General features: G+C 40.8%; 2 protein-coding genes across 5 annotated transcripts in view; one reads left to right on the forward strand and one right to left on the reverse strand.

The window, feature by feature from the left end:
- The window catches only part of LOC138981721 (E3 ubiquitin-protein ligase KCMF1-like), a 30,526-nt gene extending 29,070 nt beyond the window's left edge, over positions 1-1,456 (reverse strand). For all 4 annotated transcript variants that reach the window (XM_070354786.1, XM_070354785.1, XM_070354784.1 and 1 more), the window contains exon 1: positions 1,280-1,456. In XM_070354786.1, coding sequence (XP_070210887.1) covers positions 1,280-1,295 — 16 coding nt within the window. In that variant the 5' untranslated portion in view covers positions 1,296-1,456. The remainder of the gene's footprint in view (positions 1-1,279) is intronic.
- Positions 1,457-1,609: 153 nt separating this feature from the next.
- LOC138981723 (dihydropteridine reductase-like) lies at positions 1,610-17,122 on the forward strand. The gene is made up of 6 exons (XM_070354787.1): positions 1,610-1,732; positions 6,549-6,738; positions 7,262-7,402; positions 10,198-10,306; positions 12,225-12,308; positions 14,221-17,122. Exons 1-6 carry the CDS (start codon positions 1,649-1,651, stop codon positions 14,318-14,320), a joined length of 708 nt encoding a protein of 235 aa, XP_070210888.1. The 5' UTR covers positions 1,610-1,648; the 3' UTR covers positions 14,321-17,122.
- Positions 17,123-17,931: the final 809 nt, after the last annotated feature.

Raw genomic sequence — 17,931 nt, forward strand, 5'->3', positions numbered from 1 at the left:
AAAAAAATGGTCTGTTTCTGGTCACCCGACCGACCCTAAATTTTGGCGCCAACCCTAAACTTTTTTTTTCCAAACTCAATTTTTTTTTTTTTTTTTTTTTTTGGTGGTAAAGGACAGGGTGAGAAAATGAACAACAAAAACGTGTGAAAACGAAAGTCCGCTGACGATTTGTAAATGTGTTGAGTGTCTTGTCTCTATGTATAGTGAATCCAGTCTCTTTGCGCGATTTTTGAAGTTAGTTTTATTGGTCTACATTTGGGGTAAAAAAAAATAAAAAAATTCCCTACCTACCGACCCTATTTTTTTTAGCCATGTTACCAGAAACAGACAATTTTTTTTTTTTGGCCTTATCCATAACATTATAACAATATTTTGCAGTAGACTTGTGTTTCAAAATCAAGACTAGTAAAACTAAAGTTGTGTACTAGTAACACGTGGACACAGCTGTTACTGAAGTGTTAGTAGTAGTAGTAGTAGTATGTAGGGGCGGCTATATTTGTTAGCCGAAGGCCACGAGGCCTTATTGGTGCCCCTTCTTTGTCAGATACTTTGCATGCCTAAATCCCTATTCTTTCAATGCTTTCAATCAAAGTCATAAAAAAGGTTAAGAAATTTTGGAGAATTGTCCAAGAAGTTTTTGAAGGCGTCTACTGTGGGTGCGAATTTTATGTTAGTGGGTAGTGCATTCCAATTGTTAGCAACTCTATGAGAAAACGAAAACTTGCGCTTGTTAGTCTTACAGTGTTGAACAAAGATTTTTCCCTGGCTGTTTCTGGTGTTGTCTGTCTGCTTGAATGTGAATATTTTGTGCATGTCAATATCATCCACCCCATTTATATACATGTTTGTATTAGGTCACCCCTTGTCCTCCTTCCCTTCAGAGAGTGGAGGTCTAAGTATTTGGAATTAGTTCACCCGTACAATAACCTCAGAATTCAAACATGAAACTTACCAATCATCAAAAGTTACTCAAATCAACCGACGAAAAAATAATCATAAAGTAAACATGAATAAGGTAACGAGATTAGAAACGGAAGTTGCAGTTGTCTAGAAAGGCTTCAACGTTTTTGTTGCACCTGCTCATATATCCCTTAGAAACACGGGTAAAGCTTACTCATGTTGGTCAGTTTAAATACTAATTGACAATATCATAGCACAAAGACCAAATTCCTGCGTGGAATGCGACATTCACTTATCGGAAAATCCAGAAATGTTTTGCGTTTCGCAGACGGAAAGAAGCCATGTTGAGAAAAAGGTGAACCCGATTTTGACAACTCACCTTCGTGCCTGGACATGGCTGGCGATAAACACTGACAAAAAGCAGTACCGAAAGAAGTCAGTTGCAAGAGCTACTTTATCATATAAACACTACAGGCTTCTCAGTTTCAGTTCCTTCCAAATTTCTCGACACATTTAGCTACCAGTGGCCATAATGACGTCACGTCGATTCTCGTACATAATTCCAACCTTAGCGAGAGTTTCGCCCCCTAAAAAGGCGCAAGATTCTCATTGTTTACAGCCTCAGGCCAAAACTTTTATAATGCTGATATGACATTCTTCCTCGAAAATTATTTTTACTGATAAAAACCAAACGTGGCGAGTTAACAAACGTCATAAGGTCAGAAGGTCAAATACGCAGAAAGCAAACATGGCGGCAGGACGCGTGCTTGTTTACGGAGGCAAAGGCGCTCTTGGTTCTGCTTGTGTCAAGCTCTTTAAGTCAAAGAATTACGTAAGTATGATTACTAAAAATACTTCTGTCATCTTGTTATGTTCTTATTGCAAGTGCTATCGAAGATGTTAACATAGAGAGAGTTCCGCGTAGCCTGAAGCGGCGCGGTCGGCATGAAGCTGTCTTGATCAATGCATAGGTTTTAGTGCTGAAAGCTTGCTATTATTGATTTTGTTTTCCGATCACACTTTTCCATTAAGTCCAATTCTGCCAGCGTACTCCAGCAGTAGTCTCTATATATGTCAGTGGGGTGGCGACGCTGGAGGAGCAAGCACGGATTTCTTGTCAGCCTTGACCTTTGCTGGAGCTGTTTTCGGCTGTTTTTGCACCAGTCGTAGCAGACGATATTTTCCCCGAGTACGCAGTACTAGGGTCCAACAGACTTTCGACTTAACGGCTTATTGCTGGGAAACTACTGGGCGCAGTTCTTTCAAAAGTTGATACACTAACTTGATAATAGGTCCGATTGATCGTATTAAAACTTCATGATGTTACCTGGGACCTAAATGCGAAATAAATCACAAAAGCCACTCTTAACGGCGGGCGCGATTCGCGGTGGGATAGAACAGCCGTTCGGCTGATAAACCGCCCAGCCAGCGACACCACACCAGGCTTTGCGTGCTTTGCGTGCGTGTACCACTGCGCGAGGACTATATAGGGCCTAAAAAAAAAATAGGTGTGGTTACGGTAACCCGACCTACCCTATTTTTAGGGGCCGATCCTATAACTTTTTATTACATTTGTCCAACAAAAAAAAACGAGTGCAAAAAACGCAATGAAAGCGACCCGTGTCGCACACTTATTTCCCTGTCAAGTACCGTACTTTCCGGGTCATAAGGCGGGACTTTTTTCCTCGAGTTCTACCCCTGTGTCTTGTATAACAAAGCGCCTAATCCGTGTATGAAATACGAAGAAAATCAAAGAGACCGCTTGAGTACCAGTCAAACAACTTGTGATAATGCATGTTTCAGCTACTAGGTACTGCCCTGCCTTTGATCTGGCCGCACACACAGATTTCCACTCTGTTAAACTCCGTCACTGACCGGTCACTGACCCCGATGCAGGAAGTGTTTCCTCTCTCAGATATGACAGGGGAACCACCTCTTATGGCAAAAACTGGGTCATTGACCGCTGGGAAAAAGGTCGTGTCTTTTAACAAGGCCACCCAGCTATCACAATGCCTTTGGTCACTGACCCCGATGCAGGAAGTGTTTCCTCTCTCAGATATGACAGGGGAACCACCTCTCATGGCAAAAACTGGGTCATTTTGGTGCGCCCTATTGGCCCCCTGCATCCAATGGGTGACTGGATTACAATTTTTTTTTAAAAAGAAGGGGGTGCGTCTTAGATAACAAAGCGCCTTGTCACCCGGAAAGTACGTAGGTTTAATTTGTACACATTAGAAAAAAAAGTTTAAAAAAAAAAAAAGTGATTGCCTACCTACCTACCCTATTTTTTTTGGCTATGTTACCGTAACCACACCTATTTTTGGGGGGGGCCTAGGCATTTGAGTTCACTGGCGATTGTCAGATTTGTTGGCTTGGAGGAAAACGTTTCCGACTATGGCCAAAGAGATCCGGGTTCGATTCCCGGCATGGGCGGTCTATTTTTTTTTTTTTAATTCTTGTTTACTATTGTTTATTATGAAAGTTTTAATGTTTTATTTTACTGTAATAATTTTTTTAATTGTGTAAAATAGATAATTTTTTGATTTTTTTAATTTTTTTTTTAATCCAAGTGATCCTGGTGGAAAGCGATTCGTCTATGGCCAAAGTGATCCGGGTTCGATTCCCGGCATCTTTATTGCTTTCTTTATTTGGTGTTTAACGTCGTTTTCAACCACGAAGGTTATATCGCGACGAGGGAAAGGAATAGAGCCACTTGTTAAGTGTTTCTTGTTCACAAAAGCACTAATCAAAAAATTGCTCCAGGGGCTTGCAACGTAGTACAATATATGACCTTACTGGGAGAATGCAAGTTTCCAGTACAAAGGACTAAACATTTGTTACATACTGCTTGACTAAAAATAAAATCTTTACAAACATTGACTATATTCTATACAAGAACCACTTAACAAGGGTTAAAGGAGAAACAGAATCCGTTAGTCGCCTCATACAACATGCGGGGTGCAGAGAAATAAGGATGTGGAAAAGAAGACTTTTGGTAAGTGAAATAAAGGTGATGGATCCAGTCAGGTAGAAATAAGACAACAAGAAAAGAATTGGAAAACTGCAGGGAATAGTAGGGAGAGTTTTCTTGGAAGGAAATATAGGTGAAAGGACTGGTAAGGCAGAAATAAGACAAAAGAAGAGAAGAAACAGAACCGTTAGTCACCTCTTACGACATGCTGGGTAGCATCGGGTAAATTCTTTCTAGTCCCAACCAATATGGGACTCCCCCTAACCCGCAGGGGGTGATTCCCGGCATGGGCGGTCTATTTTTTATTTTTTTTTTTTTTTAAATTCTTGTTTACTATTGTTTATTATGAATGTTTTAATGTTTTATTCACTCTAACAGGGATCGCGTTTACGCACGATTTTTGCGTATTTGACGCATTTTAAAAGTCGCTGACGCGTTTTTTTTTGCCGCGCCGCGTAAGCCATACGCAAAAATATTGTAACTTTTTCTTGTCTTCACGCAGCGCTTTTGCTCTGACTTGATAATCACCCGATCCTGAAACTGACTATAGGGCTCGAGAAGTGACGACACACATGAAATCTGCGCGTCAAAACTAAAGTCCGTTTCTTTTTGCATCGAAGTATCGCAAACGAACGTAACGAGGGTATTACCAGATAATGTCTTGTCGGATAATGAAACAGACATTAGCTGCTCTCCCATCTCGCGCTTCCAAAAGGCGGAAAGTGTGTCTAGTCGTATTAGAGCGGGAAACAAACTCGCAAGGCCCGAAGGTTGGAGACAGCAGGGGTGTTATTCGACAGGCGTGCGCGGACTTCGACAGGAAAACTCGCCGTATTTAGTTAAGGAGTGTCTTTAAGTCTTTCGTGCGTGTTTTGTTTGTGTCTGTACGTGTTTTCGTAGTACGCAAAAATATTGGTCCGTGACGCGTTTTTTTCGTTTCGTTGCGTATGACTTACGCGTTTTTTAAAAAGCTAGCGCGATCCCTGTCTAATAATTTTTTTAATTGTGTAAAATAAATAAATACTTTTTTTTTTTTTTTTTTTTAAATCCAAGGGATCCGGGTTCGATTCCCGGCATGGGCGGTCTATTTTTTTTTTAATTAATTCTTGTTTACTTTTGTTTATTATGAACGTTTTAATGTTTTATTTTTCTCTAATAATTTTTTTAATTGGGTAAAATAAATAAATATTTATTTATTTATTTTCTTTTTTATTTTATTTTTTAAATCCACGTGCACAAGACAAAAACTTTCATACTGGGGGAGCGAGCCAGTCTGAAGAGTACTCGGGTCCAGCGCCAGCGTTTTTTATATGGTCATGGGCGTGTCGTACGTGGTTACCTCCCTGTCATGTTGATGTATTTGAGCTCTTATTCTTGTATGTGTGCACAGTTTGCAAGGAGTTGTGGTGCGGGTTATTTAATTATACGGCATGTCTAAATGCACGACATTATTCGTTTTGGCTGGTTGCTCTGGTTGTGCGCAATCATTATAACATAAGCGAGTGGTTTTGATGTGTGTTAATCCGGATTCTTCACAGAGTGTTGCTGACAGCAAGTGCCTGTAGGACCATTTTCAGTTTCTGCTTTAGTTTACCTACTGTCTATTCAGTATGACTGTACAAAAGTTGAACCTCATATCAGACTTTTGGAACAAACAAAAAAGGGAGGGTGGAGCTTGGATTGTGTTCAGTCCATATTTGTTGAAGTGATAACATGGACTTAGTTGCTGTGTTATTGTAATGTCATGACTTTTAGTAATTGTGTCAACAAAAGAGTACAGAGTGGTTTGATAATTATATATATATTCCAGAGTCAGGGCTATGATACTTGGTCACCGGTTAAAAAAGACTGTCCATTTTTTTCTTAACAAAATGACACACTGCCTTTATTCTAGAAAGACTTGTTTAATACTCTGTATTGCAGAACATATGAGTGGCTTTGTGCACTTTAGGTCTGATCAGTCTCCCATAAAGAATGGTCATTTGCCTCCCACCAACCCCTGCTGTCTCTAGTGTGTAAAAGCCCCACAGAGGTAGTAGCTCTGGAAAAAATAATAGTCTGTAGTTTTTGTTCATTATGCTCTTGCATGGTTATTATTATTATTGTGATTATTACTATTATTCCCATAAACTTTTCTGAACGGAAGAAGCAAACAAAAGAATTAGAACAGTGTTGTTGCTGACTGCATTACTTTCAAGTCACATTACCATACATTTTTTTTCTGTCTTCAGTCTGTTGTTATTTACAACGCCTATGTCCCTTTGTTTCTCTGTTTATACATGTATATCCTGTACCAATTGAAGACCTACAATATCGATTAAAAAAACAAACCAAGACGTTGCTTTTTTACCCTCACTTTCAAAGTAAAATCTCTGACGTGAAAAGCCAAACACATTTCGAAAAGACGTCATAATATCTTCACATAAAAATTCTGTCACTTCTTCTGCATGTCTACCGAGAAAGTGACAAAGTATCTGGAGATCGAAGTTTGTCTGGGTGACTGACACATATCAGCAGTATTACAATAATTGTAAGGTCACCCACCGCCAGGCTGTGCAACTGCTGGTATCGTATGTCATCAAGAACACAGTCCGATGATGCTAAATTGTGCGAGTGTAATTGATGTGTCTTGTGGGTTACGTCTGTCTCCAACCAATAGTGTCCATTACTATTGCAGTGGGTGGGATCGATTGACTTGGCGCCCAATGAAGACGCTGACGCTAATATTGTGGTGAAGCCCGCTGCGTCATGGGGGGAGCAGGAACAGGACGTGTCAACTCGCGTGGCCGATACTTTGGGCGACAACAAGGTGGATGCCATTTTGTGTGTTGCTGGCGGCTGGGCCGGTGGAAATGCAGCATCCAAAAGTAAGTATCAGCAACTGTTGAGGTGGGATGATGGTGAGATGAATTTGGGGGGGGGGGGGGGGGGGGGCGGGGGTAGGATGAGATTAGGCTGGTGGAATACTACCTCAGCTATTCTTTTGGCACCTTTCACCTGATCTATGAAGAAGATTGAACATCATTAGTATATAATGTATGCAAGTGGTGGGTGTTACTGTTATGCATTGAACTGTTTTTTCCATTTCTTCAGTTTTTTGTTGGTTGTTGAGAGTTTATTTTTGTTTGTTTGTGATTGTGTGTTTTTGTGTTTTGTTGTTGTTGCTTGTTTGCTTGCTTACATCTACATCTTTGTTCTAGTTGCTGATTTAATTGCACATAAGCAGTTGCAAGAGCCTTGTCTTGTAAACATTTCATTGAACTGAGTAAACACTAAATGCATTTACTGCGTACATCGACTCCAGTCAATGCAACTGAAGTGCAGGTCTTAAGTTATCGTATGTAATACTTTGGGAACCTTAAATAAATAAATGATCAACATTAATTACAGCGCTGATTGAGAGTGCTGACAACATGTGGAAGCAGAGTGTGTGGACGTCAGTCATTGCGTCCAGCCTTGCATCTCGTTACCTGAAGAATGGAGGTGTCCTGACCTTGCCTGGCGCCCAGCCTGCTCTCAAGGGCACTCCAGGTACGCTGTGTTTGTCTGATTCTGTCAGTGTGAAGATTTCTGTAAAAAAAAACAACAGAGATAAAACACAGGAATGACCACAACCACCTGTTAGAATAATCTGTAACTACAAAACTGTTGCTTTACTTTGAAAAATACAACCTGTCAAATGCGCTCAGTCAGTCGCTGGGCAGAGTGCTGAAAAAGGCGAAATTGGACCAGCCTTCTCGGGGTCCTGATTTGGCCTATTATGGTCCGCTGGACCCGAAAAGCAATAGCTAACTAACTAACTAACTAACCAACCTTCTCTGGTGCTGATCGCCCCAATGTGGCTGAGTCAGCATTGGTATCCGGATCTCTTGCGTCTCGCCGTCGGTCCTCCCATTCCTCTAAATCAAAGAAAGAGAGAGTGGTTGCAACCGAGAAGGGGAATCCACCACGACAACCCTCAGTTTCTTCGGCTTCACGGCTGGACACTGTGCGGGACTCACTGCACCGCTCAGGCGCATCAGACTCCACATTACTGTTAGTTCAGAAAGCGCATAGAGAATCCACCGGTTCTGTTTACGCTTCTCATTGGTCTGCTTGGGTCAGTTGGTGCACGTTAAACGGAGTCAACCCTACTTCTCCTCGGTCCATGCAAGTGGCCAACCATCTGTCGTGGTTGGCATTGCAAGGAAGGTCTCCTTCATCCCTTAGAGTAAGGAGATCGGCAATCTCTTCTACACTAAAACAGTTGGGACACACCATTAATCTGGGTGGCGTTATTGCTAGTGTCCTCAAGGGCTCAGCGTTAGGGTTTTCTAAAGAAAAAGCCCCTTTGCCGGCCTGGGATCTCTTTCTTGTACTTAATTTCTTAAGGTCGCAAAAGTTTGAGCCCTTGTATGCTGCTTGCCTGCCTAACCTGACTCGGAAAGCTCTACTTCTTGTTCTGTTGGCCACAGCTAGGAGAGGCAGTGAGATTCACGCTCTCTCAGGCATTCCTAGGGATATGTCGTTTGAAGCAGACGGTTCTGTAACTTTACGTTTTCGTCCTGAGTTCTTAGCCAAGAACCAAAAGCCTGGACAAGTTTCCCCTATTATTAGGATTCCCCCGCTCAGTAGGATTCTTGCTCCGGGTGATCCTGACATTGTTAACTGCCCGGTCCGAGTGCTCAGCAGTTATCTGACTCTCACGGCTTTAAGATCTAAAGAACAAAAACTCTTGTTTATTTCACTTAACGCAGCTCGTAGCAAAGATGTATCTAGGGTTACCTTAGCCAGGTGGATCTCAACGCTTATCCGGCAAGCGTATTATTGGTGGCAAAACCAGAAGGGGGGGGGGGGGGGGGGGCAGTCAGTCCTTCCTCTCACATCTGCTCGTACACATGAGGCAAGAGCTTGGCCGTCTTCCCTGGCTGTCTTCCCTGGCTGTTCTCAAATCTGGAAGGCTGTCAGAAGTCCTCGAATCCGCCTACTGGAGGTCGGAGGACATTTTTGAGTCACTTGAGAAAAAGTGACTCTATGTAATCGGTCAGTGTTAGTCTGTCCGGCCGGCCGGCCGTCCGTAGACACCACCTTAACGTTGGACTTTTCTCGGAAACTATCAAAGCGATCGGGCTCATATTTTGTTAGTCGTGACCTCCAATGACCTCTACACTTTAACGATGGTTTCGTTGACCTTTGACCTTTTTCAAGGTCACAGGTCAGCGTCAAAGGAAAAATTAGACATTTTATATCTTTGACAAAGTTCATCGGATGTGATTGAAACTTTGTAGGATTATTCTTTACATCAAAGTATTTACATCTGTAGCCTTTTACGAACGTTATCAGAAAAACAAGGGAGATAACTAGCCTTTTCTGTTCGGCAACACACAACTTAACGTTGGGCTTTTCTCGGAAACTATAAAAGTGACCGGGCTCAAATTTTATGTGAACGTGACTCATTGTGTTGTGAATAGCAATTTCTTCCTGTCCATCTGATGCCTCATATAATATTCAGAACTGCGAAAGTGACTCGATCGAGCGTTTGCTCTTCTTGTTCTGAATTATTACCTGCGCGACGTTGCCAGCCAGTGTCAGGATGGGAGTAACGCTCTACCAGCTATGGTGGTGGCGGGGCAGGTTTTGCCTGCTTCTTAAAGTGAGTTTCTTCCCACCACCTATAGTAGCAATCTGCTATATATGTGAGTTGGTAGAGTATATGTAATTTAATCAAAAATTTTAGCAATAAATTTTCATTTGATTAATATACTTACCAACTCACATATCTGAGTCCCTCCCTCCTACCCCGCTATTTATATAGAAAAAAGAAAGGCGGTTTTTAAATCGCTGCAAAGGGAATGATAACATGGCGGCGCTTTATGCGCACGCACACGAGAAGTGGCCCTTCTAAAGGGTCAAGGTCGTTCTTTTTTTAGGGTTGCTTCCCTTGTTGCCAAGGTGATGCGTACAAGCATCCTAGCACTAAACTGAGGTAAATTGCTATATGTGAGTTGGTAAGTATATTAATCAAATGAAAATTTATTACTAAACTTTTTGATGACCTGTTTGTCTTTACATCCATCCACAATCAGCCAGGCTACAGGCACTTTCTTACTTTTCTACAATCAGTGATAAGTGCTGAAATGAACAAAACAAAAATGGTAGATTAGTGAGAAGCATTGTGTAGTGTATGCTGCAGTAGAGCTTCCCTTTTACGACCACCAACATTCTGAAAAAATGAGGTCTTACAAGGGCGGGAGTGTTAAAATGTGTGCTGACAATGAAGAGTGGAAGTCTGCCATCAATGACTGCGGTCTTGTCTTGCAAGTCTTATCTTTTCTCTCTCATTCCAGGAATGGTTGGCTATGGCATGGCCAAGGCGGCTATTCATCAGTTGGTGCATAGCCTTGGGGACAAGGACAGTGGAATGCCACCGGACAGTCTGGCTGTTGCCATTCTCCCGTAAGCCTGGCTTCTGCAAATTCTCCAACAGTAACAGGAGTACAGAGCAGATTGTAACTGCTAGCGGGCCTACTCCCTCTTCTTTGCTAATTCACAGATTTCAGAGATTTGTGAAAATGAGAAACGCTTTACTGTGCTCAAAATTGCATTAAATCGCACAGATTTGAATGTCGATATACATTTTTCTTTTGAAAAGTGCCTTAAAATATCAATGCTTTTTGACTCACATGCGAAGCAAAAGTGAGTCTATGTACTCACCCGAGTCGTCCGTCCGTCCGTCCGTCCGTCCGTCCGTCCGGAAAACTTTAACGTTGGATATTTCTTGGACACTATTCAGTCTATCAGTACCAAATTTGGCAAGATGGTGTATGATGACAAGGCCCCAAAAAACATACATAGCATCTTGACCTTGCTTCAAGGTCAAGGTCGCAGGGGCCATAAATGTTGCCTAAAAAACAGCTATTTTTCACATTTTTCACATTTTCTCTGAAGTTTTTGAGATTGAATACCTCACCTATATATGATATATAGGGCAAAGTAAGCCCCATCTTTTGATACCAGTTTGGTTTACCTTGCTTCAAGGTCAAGGTCACAGGAGCTCTTCAAAGTTGGATTGTATACATATTTTGAAGTGACCTTGACCCTGAACTATGGAAGATAACTGTTTCAAACTTAAAAATTATGTGGGGCACATGTTATGCTTTCATCATGAGACACATTTGGTCACATTTGATCAAGGTCAAGGTCACTTTGACCCTTATGAAATGTGACCAAAATAAGGTAGTGAACCACTAAAAGTGACCATATCTCATGGTAGAAAGAGCCAATAAGCACCATTGTACTTCCTATGTCTTGAATTAACAGCTTTGTGTTGCATGACCTTGGATGACCTTGACCTTGGGTCAATGTCACATGTATTTTGGTAGGAAAAATGTGTAAAGCAGTTCTTAGTGTATGATGTCATTGCTAGGTTTAGGTCAAGCATGTGAGTCGTATGGGCTTTGCCCTTCTTGTTTTTTTTTTTTTTTTTGTGAGAGCCAAGCACTATATCATTTTTGTTGGTATTGGTAGAAAATCGTCATGTGGGGTTACCCTCATGGATATTCAGGCTACATGTTCTCCTCTAGGTGACAGAAAAGGGGAAGGAATTTTAATAAAGAAATACAGTTAGATGATTTGTGATACATGTACCTGCCATCCAAGTCTAATTGCCTCTCGGAGATTTAGAATTTGTCTTGTTTTGAAAATTGTAGGCTGCCTGAATGTATGTTTTAATGTGGTTACCAGAAGCTAAACTATGGACAAAAACTGAAGATATGTGAACTAAGTCCCATTATCAAGCATGTTGGTTTTTATTGAGTCACTTGAGAAAATGTGACTCTATGTAATCGGTCAGTGTTAGTCTGTCCGGCCGGCCGGCCATCCGGCCGGCCGTCCGTAGACACCACCTTAACGTTGGACTTTTCTCGAAAACTATCAAAGCGATCGGGCTCATATTTTGTTTAGTCGTGACCTCCAATGACCTCTACACTTTAACGATGGTTTCGTTGATCTTTGACCTTTTTCAAGGTCACAGGTCAGCGTCAAAGGAAAAATTAGACATTTTATATCTTTGACAAAGTTCATCGGATGTGATTGAAACTTTGTAGGATTATTCTTTACATCAAAGTATTTACATCTGTAGCCTTTTACGAACGTTATCAGAAAAACAAGGGAGATAACTAGCCTTTTCTGTTCGGCAACACACAACTTAACGTTAGGCTTTTCTCGGAAACTATAAAAGTGACCGGGCTCAAATTTTATGTGAACGTGACTCATTGTGTTGTGAATAGCAATTTCTTCCTGTCCATCTGATGCCTCATATAATATTCAGAACTGCGAAAGTGACTCGATCGAGCGTTTGCTCTTCTTGTTACAGTATTACACTGGACACCCCGATGAACAGGAAGTGGATGGCACAGGCTGATTTCACCACCTGGACCCCTCTAGAATTTATAGCAGAGTAAGTGTAATGTGTTTTTTGTGTGTTTTTTTCCGTTTTGTCATTGTTCACATAAATATGGTGTTTCATTGGTGATGTATGTTTTCATCTCCATTTTGTTTATCTCTTAGTCATTATCAAGTACAGATGGATCAGGGTGTGTGCGTGTGTGTTTTACATTTCTAGACATTACAGCTCATGTTATAATTACAGCCAGGATTGGGGTGTGCACGTTAAAGATCCCACGATTGACAAAAGGGTCTTTGCTGGCAAAATTGTATAGGCATAGATAAAAATGCCCACCAAAATACCTGTGTGACTTGGAATAATAGGCCGTGAAAAGTAGGATATGCGACGAAATGGCTGCGATCTGCTGGCCGATGTGAATGTGTGATGTATTGTGTAAAAAAAATTCCATCTCACACGGCATAAATAAATCCCTGCACCTTGAATATGTGCGTGATATAAATTGCATACAAAATTTTTTTTTTTTAAATCCCTGTGCTTATAACTGTACCCACGGAATACGCGCGATATAAGCCTCATATTGATTGATTGATTGATGAGGAGTTCTCTGTATTCTTTAAGACTGTTCTTAATATACGCTGCGTGCAGCTGCATACAGCTGTGCGCGGTGTCAAAAACTACTGCGTGCAGGTTTCGCTTTGAGCAGAAAAGTGTGTCCAACGCAATAGACGCTGATTGTTTGGTTTGCACTGACGCATTGAAATGACACGTTTTAACCTCATGACGACATCACAAATCTGACAATATGTTTTCGAAACGGGCTTCAAGTCTGGATCTCTGGCACTATTTCGTGCTTTGTGTTATTGTTTGTGCAAATTCATGTGGGAGTACACTAAATGTGGCGCACCAGGGACAAATTTGTTCTGGGATTATGTGAAGTGAGTTGTGTTTGCCGTTCCTTTCAATGCTATACATGTAACTAAGCGCTGTGTACAATGTGATGAAGGAACACAGCACGCAGTGCAGCTGCAGCACACGTATGCTGCAGCTTACTGCATATATTAAGACCAGCCTATACAAGAAAACACATTTACAAATACAGTGGAACCCTAAGAGTACTAAGACCTCAAAAAAATCTGGGAAAAGATCAGGTCTTACAAAAGAGGAAGTCGGAAAATGGGGGTATATTTATTAAACAGAAAACAGAGATTTAAAAGGGAGGGAATCTTAAATCAGGGGGTGGGTCTTAAAATGTGGGTTCCACTGTCGCAATTAAATAGGATCACAGTCCAAAAACCCTGGACATCCTCACACAAGACATAATCAGGCAGAGCGGTTTTTTGTTTTTGTTTTAATCTGAGCCTATATATACATGTATACAAAACGTGCATGCTGTTCTCTTGGAATATACCATTATCCCAAATAATAAAATGTAAAGATACTCACAACATCAGCTTGTAACAAAGAACTATTTCATGTTGGGCTATGAGTAGAAGCTCCTGACCTGCATTAAAATACAGGGATGATGACTAAAACATAAAGTTGGAAGGCAGACCTCCATCATAAGACCTCCCAAAATCTGAGAAAATCAGGTCTTAAAAAAGGAGGGGGTCTTAAAATGGGGGTCAATTTACACAGGTTATCAACAGACAATCGGAAGAAGAATAAAGGTCTTTAAAGGGAGGGAGTCTTAAATTGGGGGGGGGGGGGGCCTTGAAAGAGGGGTTCCAGTCTGTACGGTGCAACCTGCGGTGTGATGCCCTTCTAATGAATGGACACCTCCCATGAAAGGACACCTTCTGGAATCCCTCTCTTACCTTCACCAACATATATCTGTCGTGACAGGCCACCTACAATGTGGGGACACTTTTGACTGGTCTAAAGAGTGTCCTTCCATCGCAGGTACATATGTACCACTATAACATGTATCTAACATGAACAACTTTTGGCATGGCATCTGTTGCAGGCTTTTCGCTAAATGGACGGCAGGGCAGGAGCGCCCGGCAACCGGGAGTTTGGTGCAGCTCATCACCAAGGACAGCAAGACTGAGCTGGTGGTGGCATAATTCACCTTGACCTTGGCCCTGACCTTGACCCATCTGGACTCATCTGACAATTGAATTTGACTGATATTCTCGCTGTTGTGATTTTTCGAACATTTAGTTCTAAGCACATATCGAATCCCAATCTCAATTCCCAGGTCTCCCTTGCAAAACTGATTTCTTCCCTTTGTCCTTGTGCAGTGCCTGGTCATGCACACAGGGCCAAACATTTTTGACTAGCCTGTGTAATACGTCACTTTGGTGAATATATGTGTTTGATTCTGGTGATAGTTATATATATCTGGTGTGAATTTTACTTTTACTGTACCTCAAAGAGAGACATTTAATATTTTGGAGTATTCTTGGTAGAGGAAGTCATATTTTATATGCAGATACTTTTCCCCTCTCTTTTCTCCATTTTGCCCTGTTGTACCATGTGTTTACATGATTTGTTGAGATGGTCTGTTTTGAGACTTGTTTTTAAATTTTGAGATGGTCTATTTATTACGATTATGCTATTGTATTGATTTCAAAATCAAAGTATGTGGAAGACCTTGATTATTTTCTGCTACAAGAATGTTTGAACACAACCTTTTCTGCTGAATGTTCATCATCTTTATAGCAAAACAAAATTGATAATTGAATCCAATTTTTGTACTTAACAAGTGAAAAGTTCATTCCGATGACTTCACTAAAACCACACTATGGCACACTATTTATGTACCCATTCCTAGTCACTAAGATCTGAGCGATTCTGTCCAGGATCACTTTTTATCAAAATCACTCAGTTTGTGATTGCATTTAAAAGCACCAGCCTTTTCTTTTAATTATTCCAAGAGCAATAAGACTGATCTACGTAACGTGATTGCAACTACAGTGTATTACTTTTGTTTACAAGCTTACAGAACAGTATTGTTTGTTAGGACTATCTTCCAGGCTTTGAGTGCCGTGGTTTTACAGGGTTTGAGTTTTTGAGGGTCAGATTTTTTGTGAGTGCTGCTTTTAAAAAATAGTTTTTGTCCCTATTAGTTATAGTGAAAGGTTTGTTCCTGTTGATTGAACTAACTTGTGTCCATCTTGCATATCAGTTTAGGTTTGAAGTTGTTACAAGAATAATGTCATCCAATTCTAAAAAGTCAAATTATGGATCTTTGTACTGATGGATAGAATATTAGATAAAGATGTATTTATTGCTCAGAATGTGCCGATAGGTCAAATCAAGCTTTTAGTTGGAAAACATAAAAGGTATTGATAGAAAAGTAGAATTACAGTATGTTTGAAATACAGTGCCGATACATCCACAGAGAGTTTCTGTATGGCATGTGTTGTTGATAAGATACAGGGAACCATTGCATTGTAAGAAAATATGAATAAGGAAGAATATCACATCTAACAAGTAGGCTGTTGCCTTTTGGTAGAAGTTAAGCTGAACATAGTTTGCACTGTGGCTTACACTGGAAGGAAGACATCTTTAATTTGGACAATTCTAATACATTGTATACTTAAAAATTGCAAAAGCTAGTCAGCCAGCAAGAATAGTGTAGTAAGACTTATTGTACCTACTGTATTATTCCCTATGTGTTAGTGTGCAATTTCTCTCCAATGTCTGATGTTCTCATTTTTCTCTGTTCTCGCATGTGTGTGTAGATCTGATTTATCAGGTGAATAGCAGTAGACATTGAAGTAGAGCTTGTGTACATGTTAGAAACTAGTTCAATGAAAATGTTGGCTATTAGCATTGTTGTTCTGGACATGGTTGTATAGTTAGATGTTATTGCATTTCCATCAGCTAACCGTGTGTTGTTATAATAGAATGTGAGATAAAGCAGGTTTTCGTTAGTTGATGCAGTAGAAAGTAAGAACATTATGCTTCTTCTTTGATATTTACATTGATTGTTACTGCATCCCCCGAAATCGGCGTATGCTGCCTGAATGGCGGGGTAAAAAACGGTCATACACGTAAAAATCCACTCGTGCTAAAAACATGAGTGAACGTGGGAGTCTAAGCCCATGAACGAAGAAGAAGAAGATTGTTACTGCATATCTTTATTCCATCCATGACGTCTCTAGTCTTTAGCTGTTGAAGATTTGTAAATGAATGAGTTTTGAAAATGAACATGTTGATTTTTTACAGGTTTATGAAATGTAATCAGTGATAATGATACTAATTTTGTAATCTGCGATACAAACATAGCATGGTGATTTGAATGGTTTTTACACTGCATTTACTGAATTTACTTCTTTACCTAGTCCTGTTTGACCGGGGTTCTGTGAACTGAACATCAATCTCACACAAATATTTGAAAGAGGTTTATGTGTAATGATTAAGCGCAGCATTTAATCTGCAAAACATGAGCCAAGATACTGCTGCCTGCTCAACTACAAACTTGATCTACTTTTACAGTACACACAGCAGTTACTGTGCAGAATTCTACAAGGGTGCATGTTGATTCTTCCAATCAGTATTTTGGTCTTCTAGTCAGATCAGCTGAACCCAGGCGAATTTGAAAGCACAAATTGGGTTTGCAGTTTGTTAACATCTCGAGTAGTCTGAGCCCTGACAAGCAACCTGTGTTTCAGTTAAAAACAAATTAATCCCAGAGACCTCTTTAATTTGTATTATTTTCTCCCATCAAACAGGAAAGTTTTTGTGAGGTTTTTTTTCTTCTGAAATGTGTGCATTTGCTCAGAATGGAATGTTAGTTACGAGTAACTGTTGTGAATTTGTTAGCTGATCCAACTGTCGATGAAAAAGTTAGCTGTCTCTGTTAAGGTTACATGTGATGACATTCCAAAATACATGTGCGTCAAGAGGCTCCAGGTTCACCTTATTTTTCGGATGTCATTTGTGGGAAACTCTGTGTGTGTGTGTGTGTGTGTGTGTGTGTGTGTGTGTGTGTGTGTGTGTGTGTGTGTGTGTGTGTGTGTGTGCGCAAGAATTTACTTTTCTTTTTTTGTGCTCATTAGCTATATAATTATGTCTGTGACAGCTGCGTCTTGGGAGATAAAACATTTTTTAGTTTACACACAAGCTAGCTACCATTTTGTGACCTATTAGCATATGATCAGTGACAAATCGTGTTTATCATGTCTTTATCATGTTTTTGATAAAACCAACACACTATACTTATTAAACAAGGTAATTCAGAAAGGAAAAGCTGTTAACAGAGAAACTCTATCTGACACAAGCAGGACGGATGCAAACACTTCTACCTGGCCAAAATAAAAAGTGGGTCAGAAGTACTATGGTCTGTGCTTCGATCTATTTGTGGAATATTGCCTTTCACTATACTTCAAGGTTTTCTTTATTATATGCAGCTTAAAGGGAGATTCCCAACTCAACAGCGTTCACACACATAGAAACAGCACACACACACTTACATTCTCTCTATCCATCCATCCCTGATCAGTCTTCAGTATGTGCATGTATGTATCTGCAGGGCCGGACTAGGTAAGTACTAGGGGGTGGGTTACAGATGGGGGTCCAGGGGGCAAAGCCCCTTGGTGGGGGTCCAGGGGGCAAAGCCCCTTGGTGGGGGTCCAGGGGGCAAAGCCCCTTGGTGTGGGTCGCCAGGGGGCAAGGGCCCCTTAAAGCTGAATGTTTTTTGATGTTTCTGGAGGGAAAGGAAGCCTCT

The sequence above is a fragment of the Littorina saxatilis genome, linkage group LG12, assembly GCF_037325665.1.
Source record: "Littorina saxatilis isolate snail1 linkage group LG12, US_GU_Lsax_2.0, whole genome shotgun sequence".
Lineage (NCBI taxonomy): Eukaryota > Metazoa > Mollusca > Gastropoda > Littorinimorpha > Littorinidae > Littorina > Littorina saxatilis.

Coding starts and splice junctions, on each gene's coding strand:
- LOC138981723 (XM_070354787.1), top strand. CDS start 1,649: ATGGCGGCAGGACGCGTGCTTGTTTACGGAGGCAAAGGCGCTCTTGGT. Junction 1,733..6,548: donor TCTTTAAGTCAAAGAATTAC/GTAAGTATGATT, acceptor TTACTATTGCAG/TGGGTGGGATCGATTGACTT. Junction 7,403..10,197: donor TGCTCTCAAGGGCACTCCAG/GTACGCTGTGTT, acceptor CTCTCATTCCAG/GAATGGTTGGCTATGGCATG.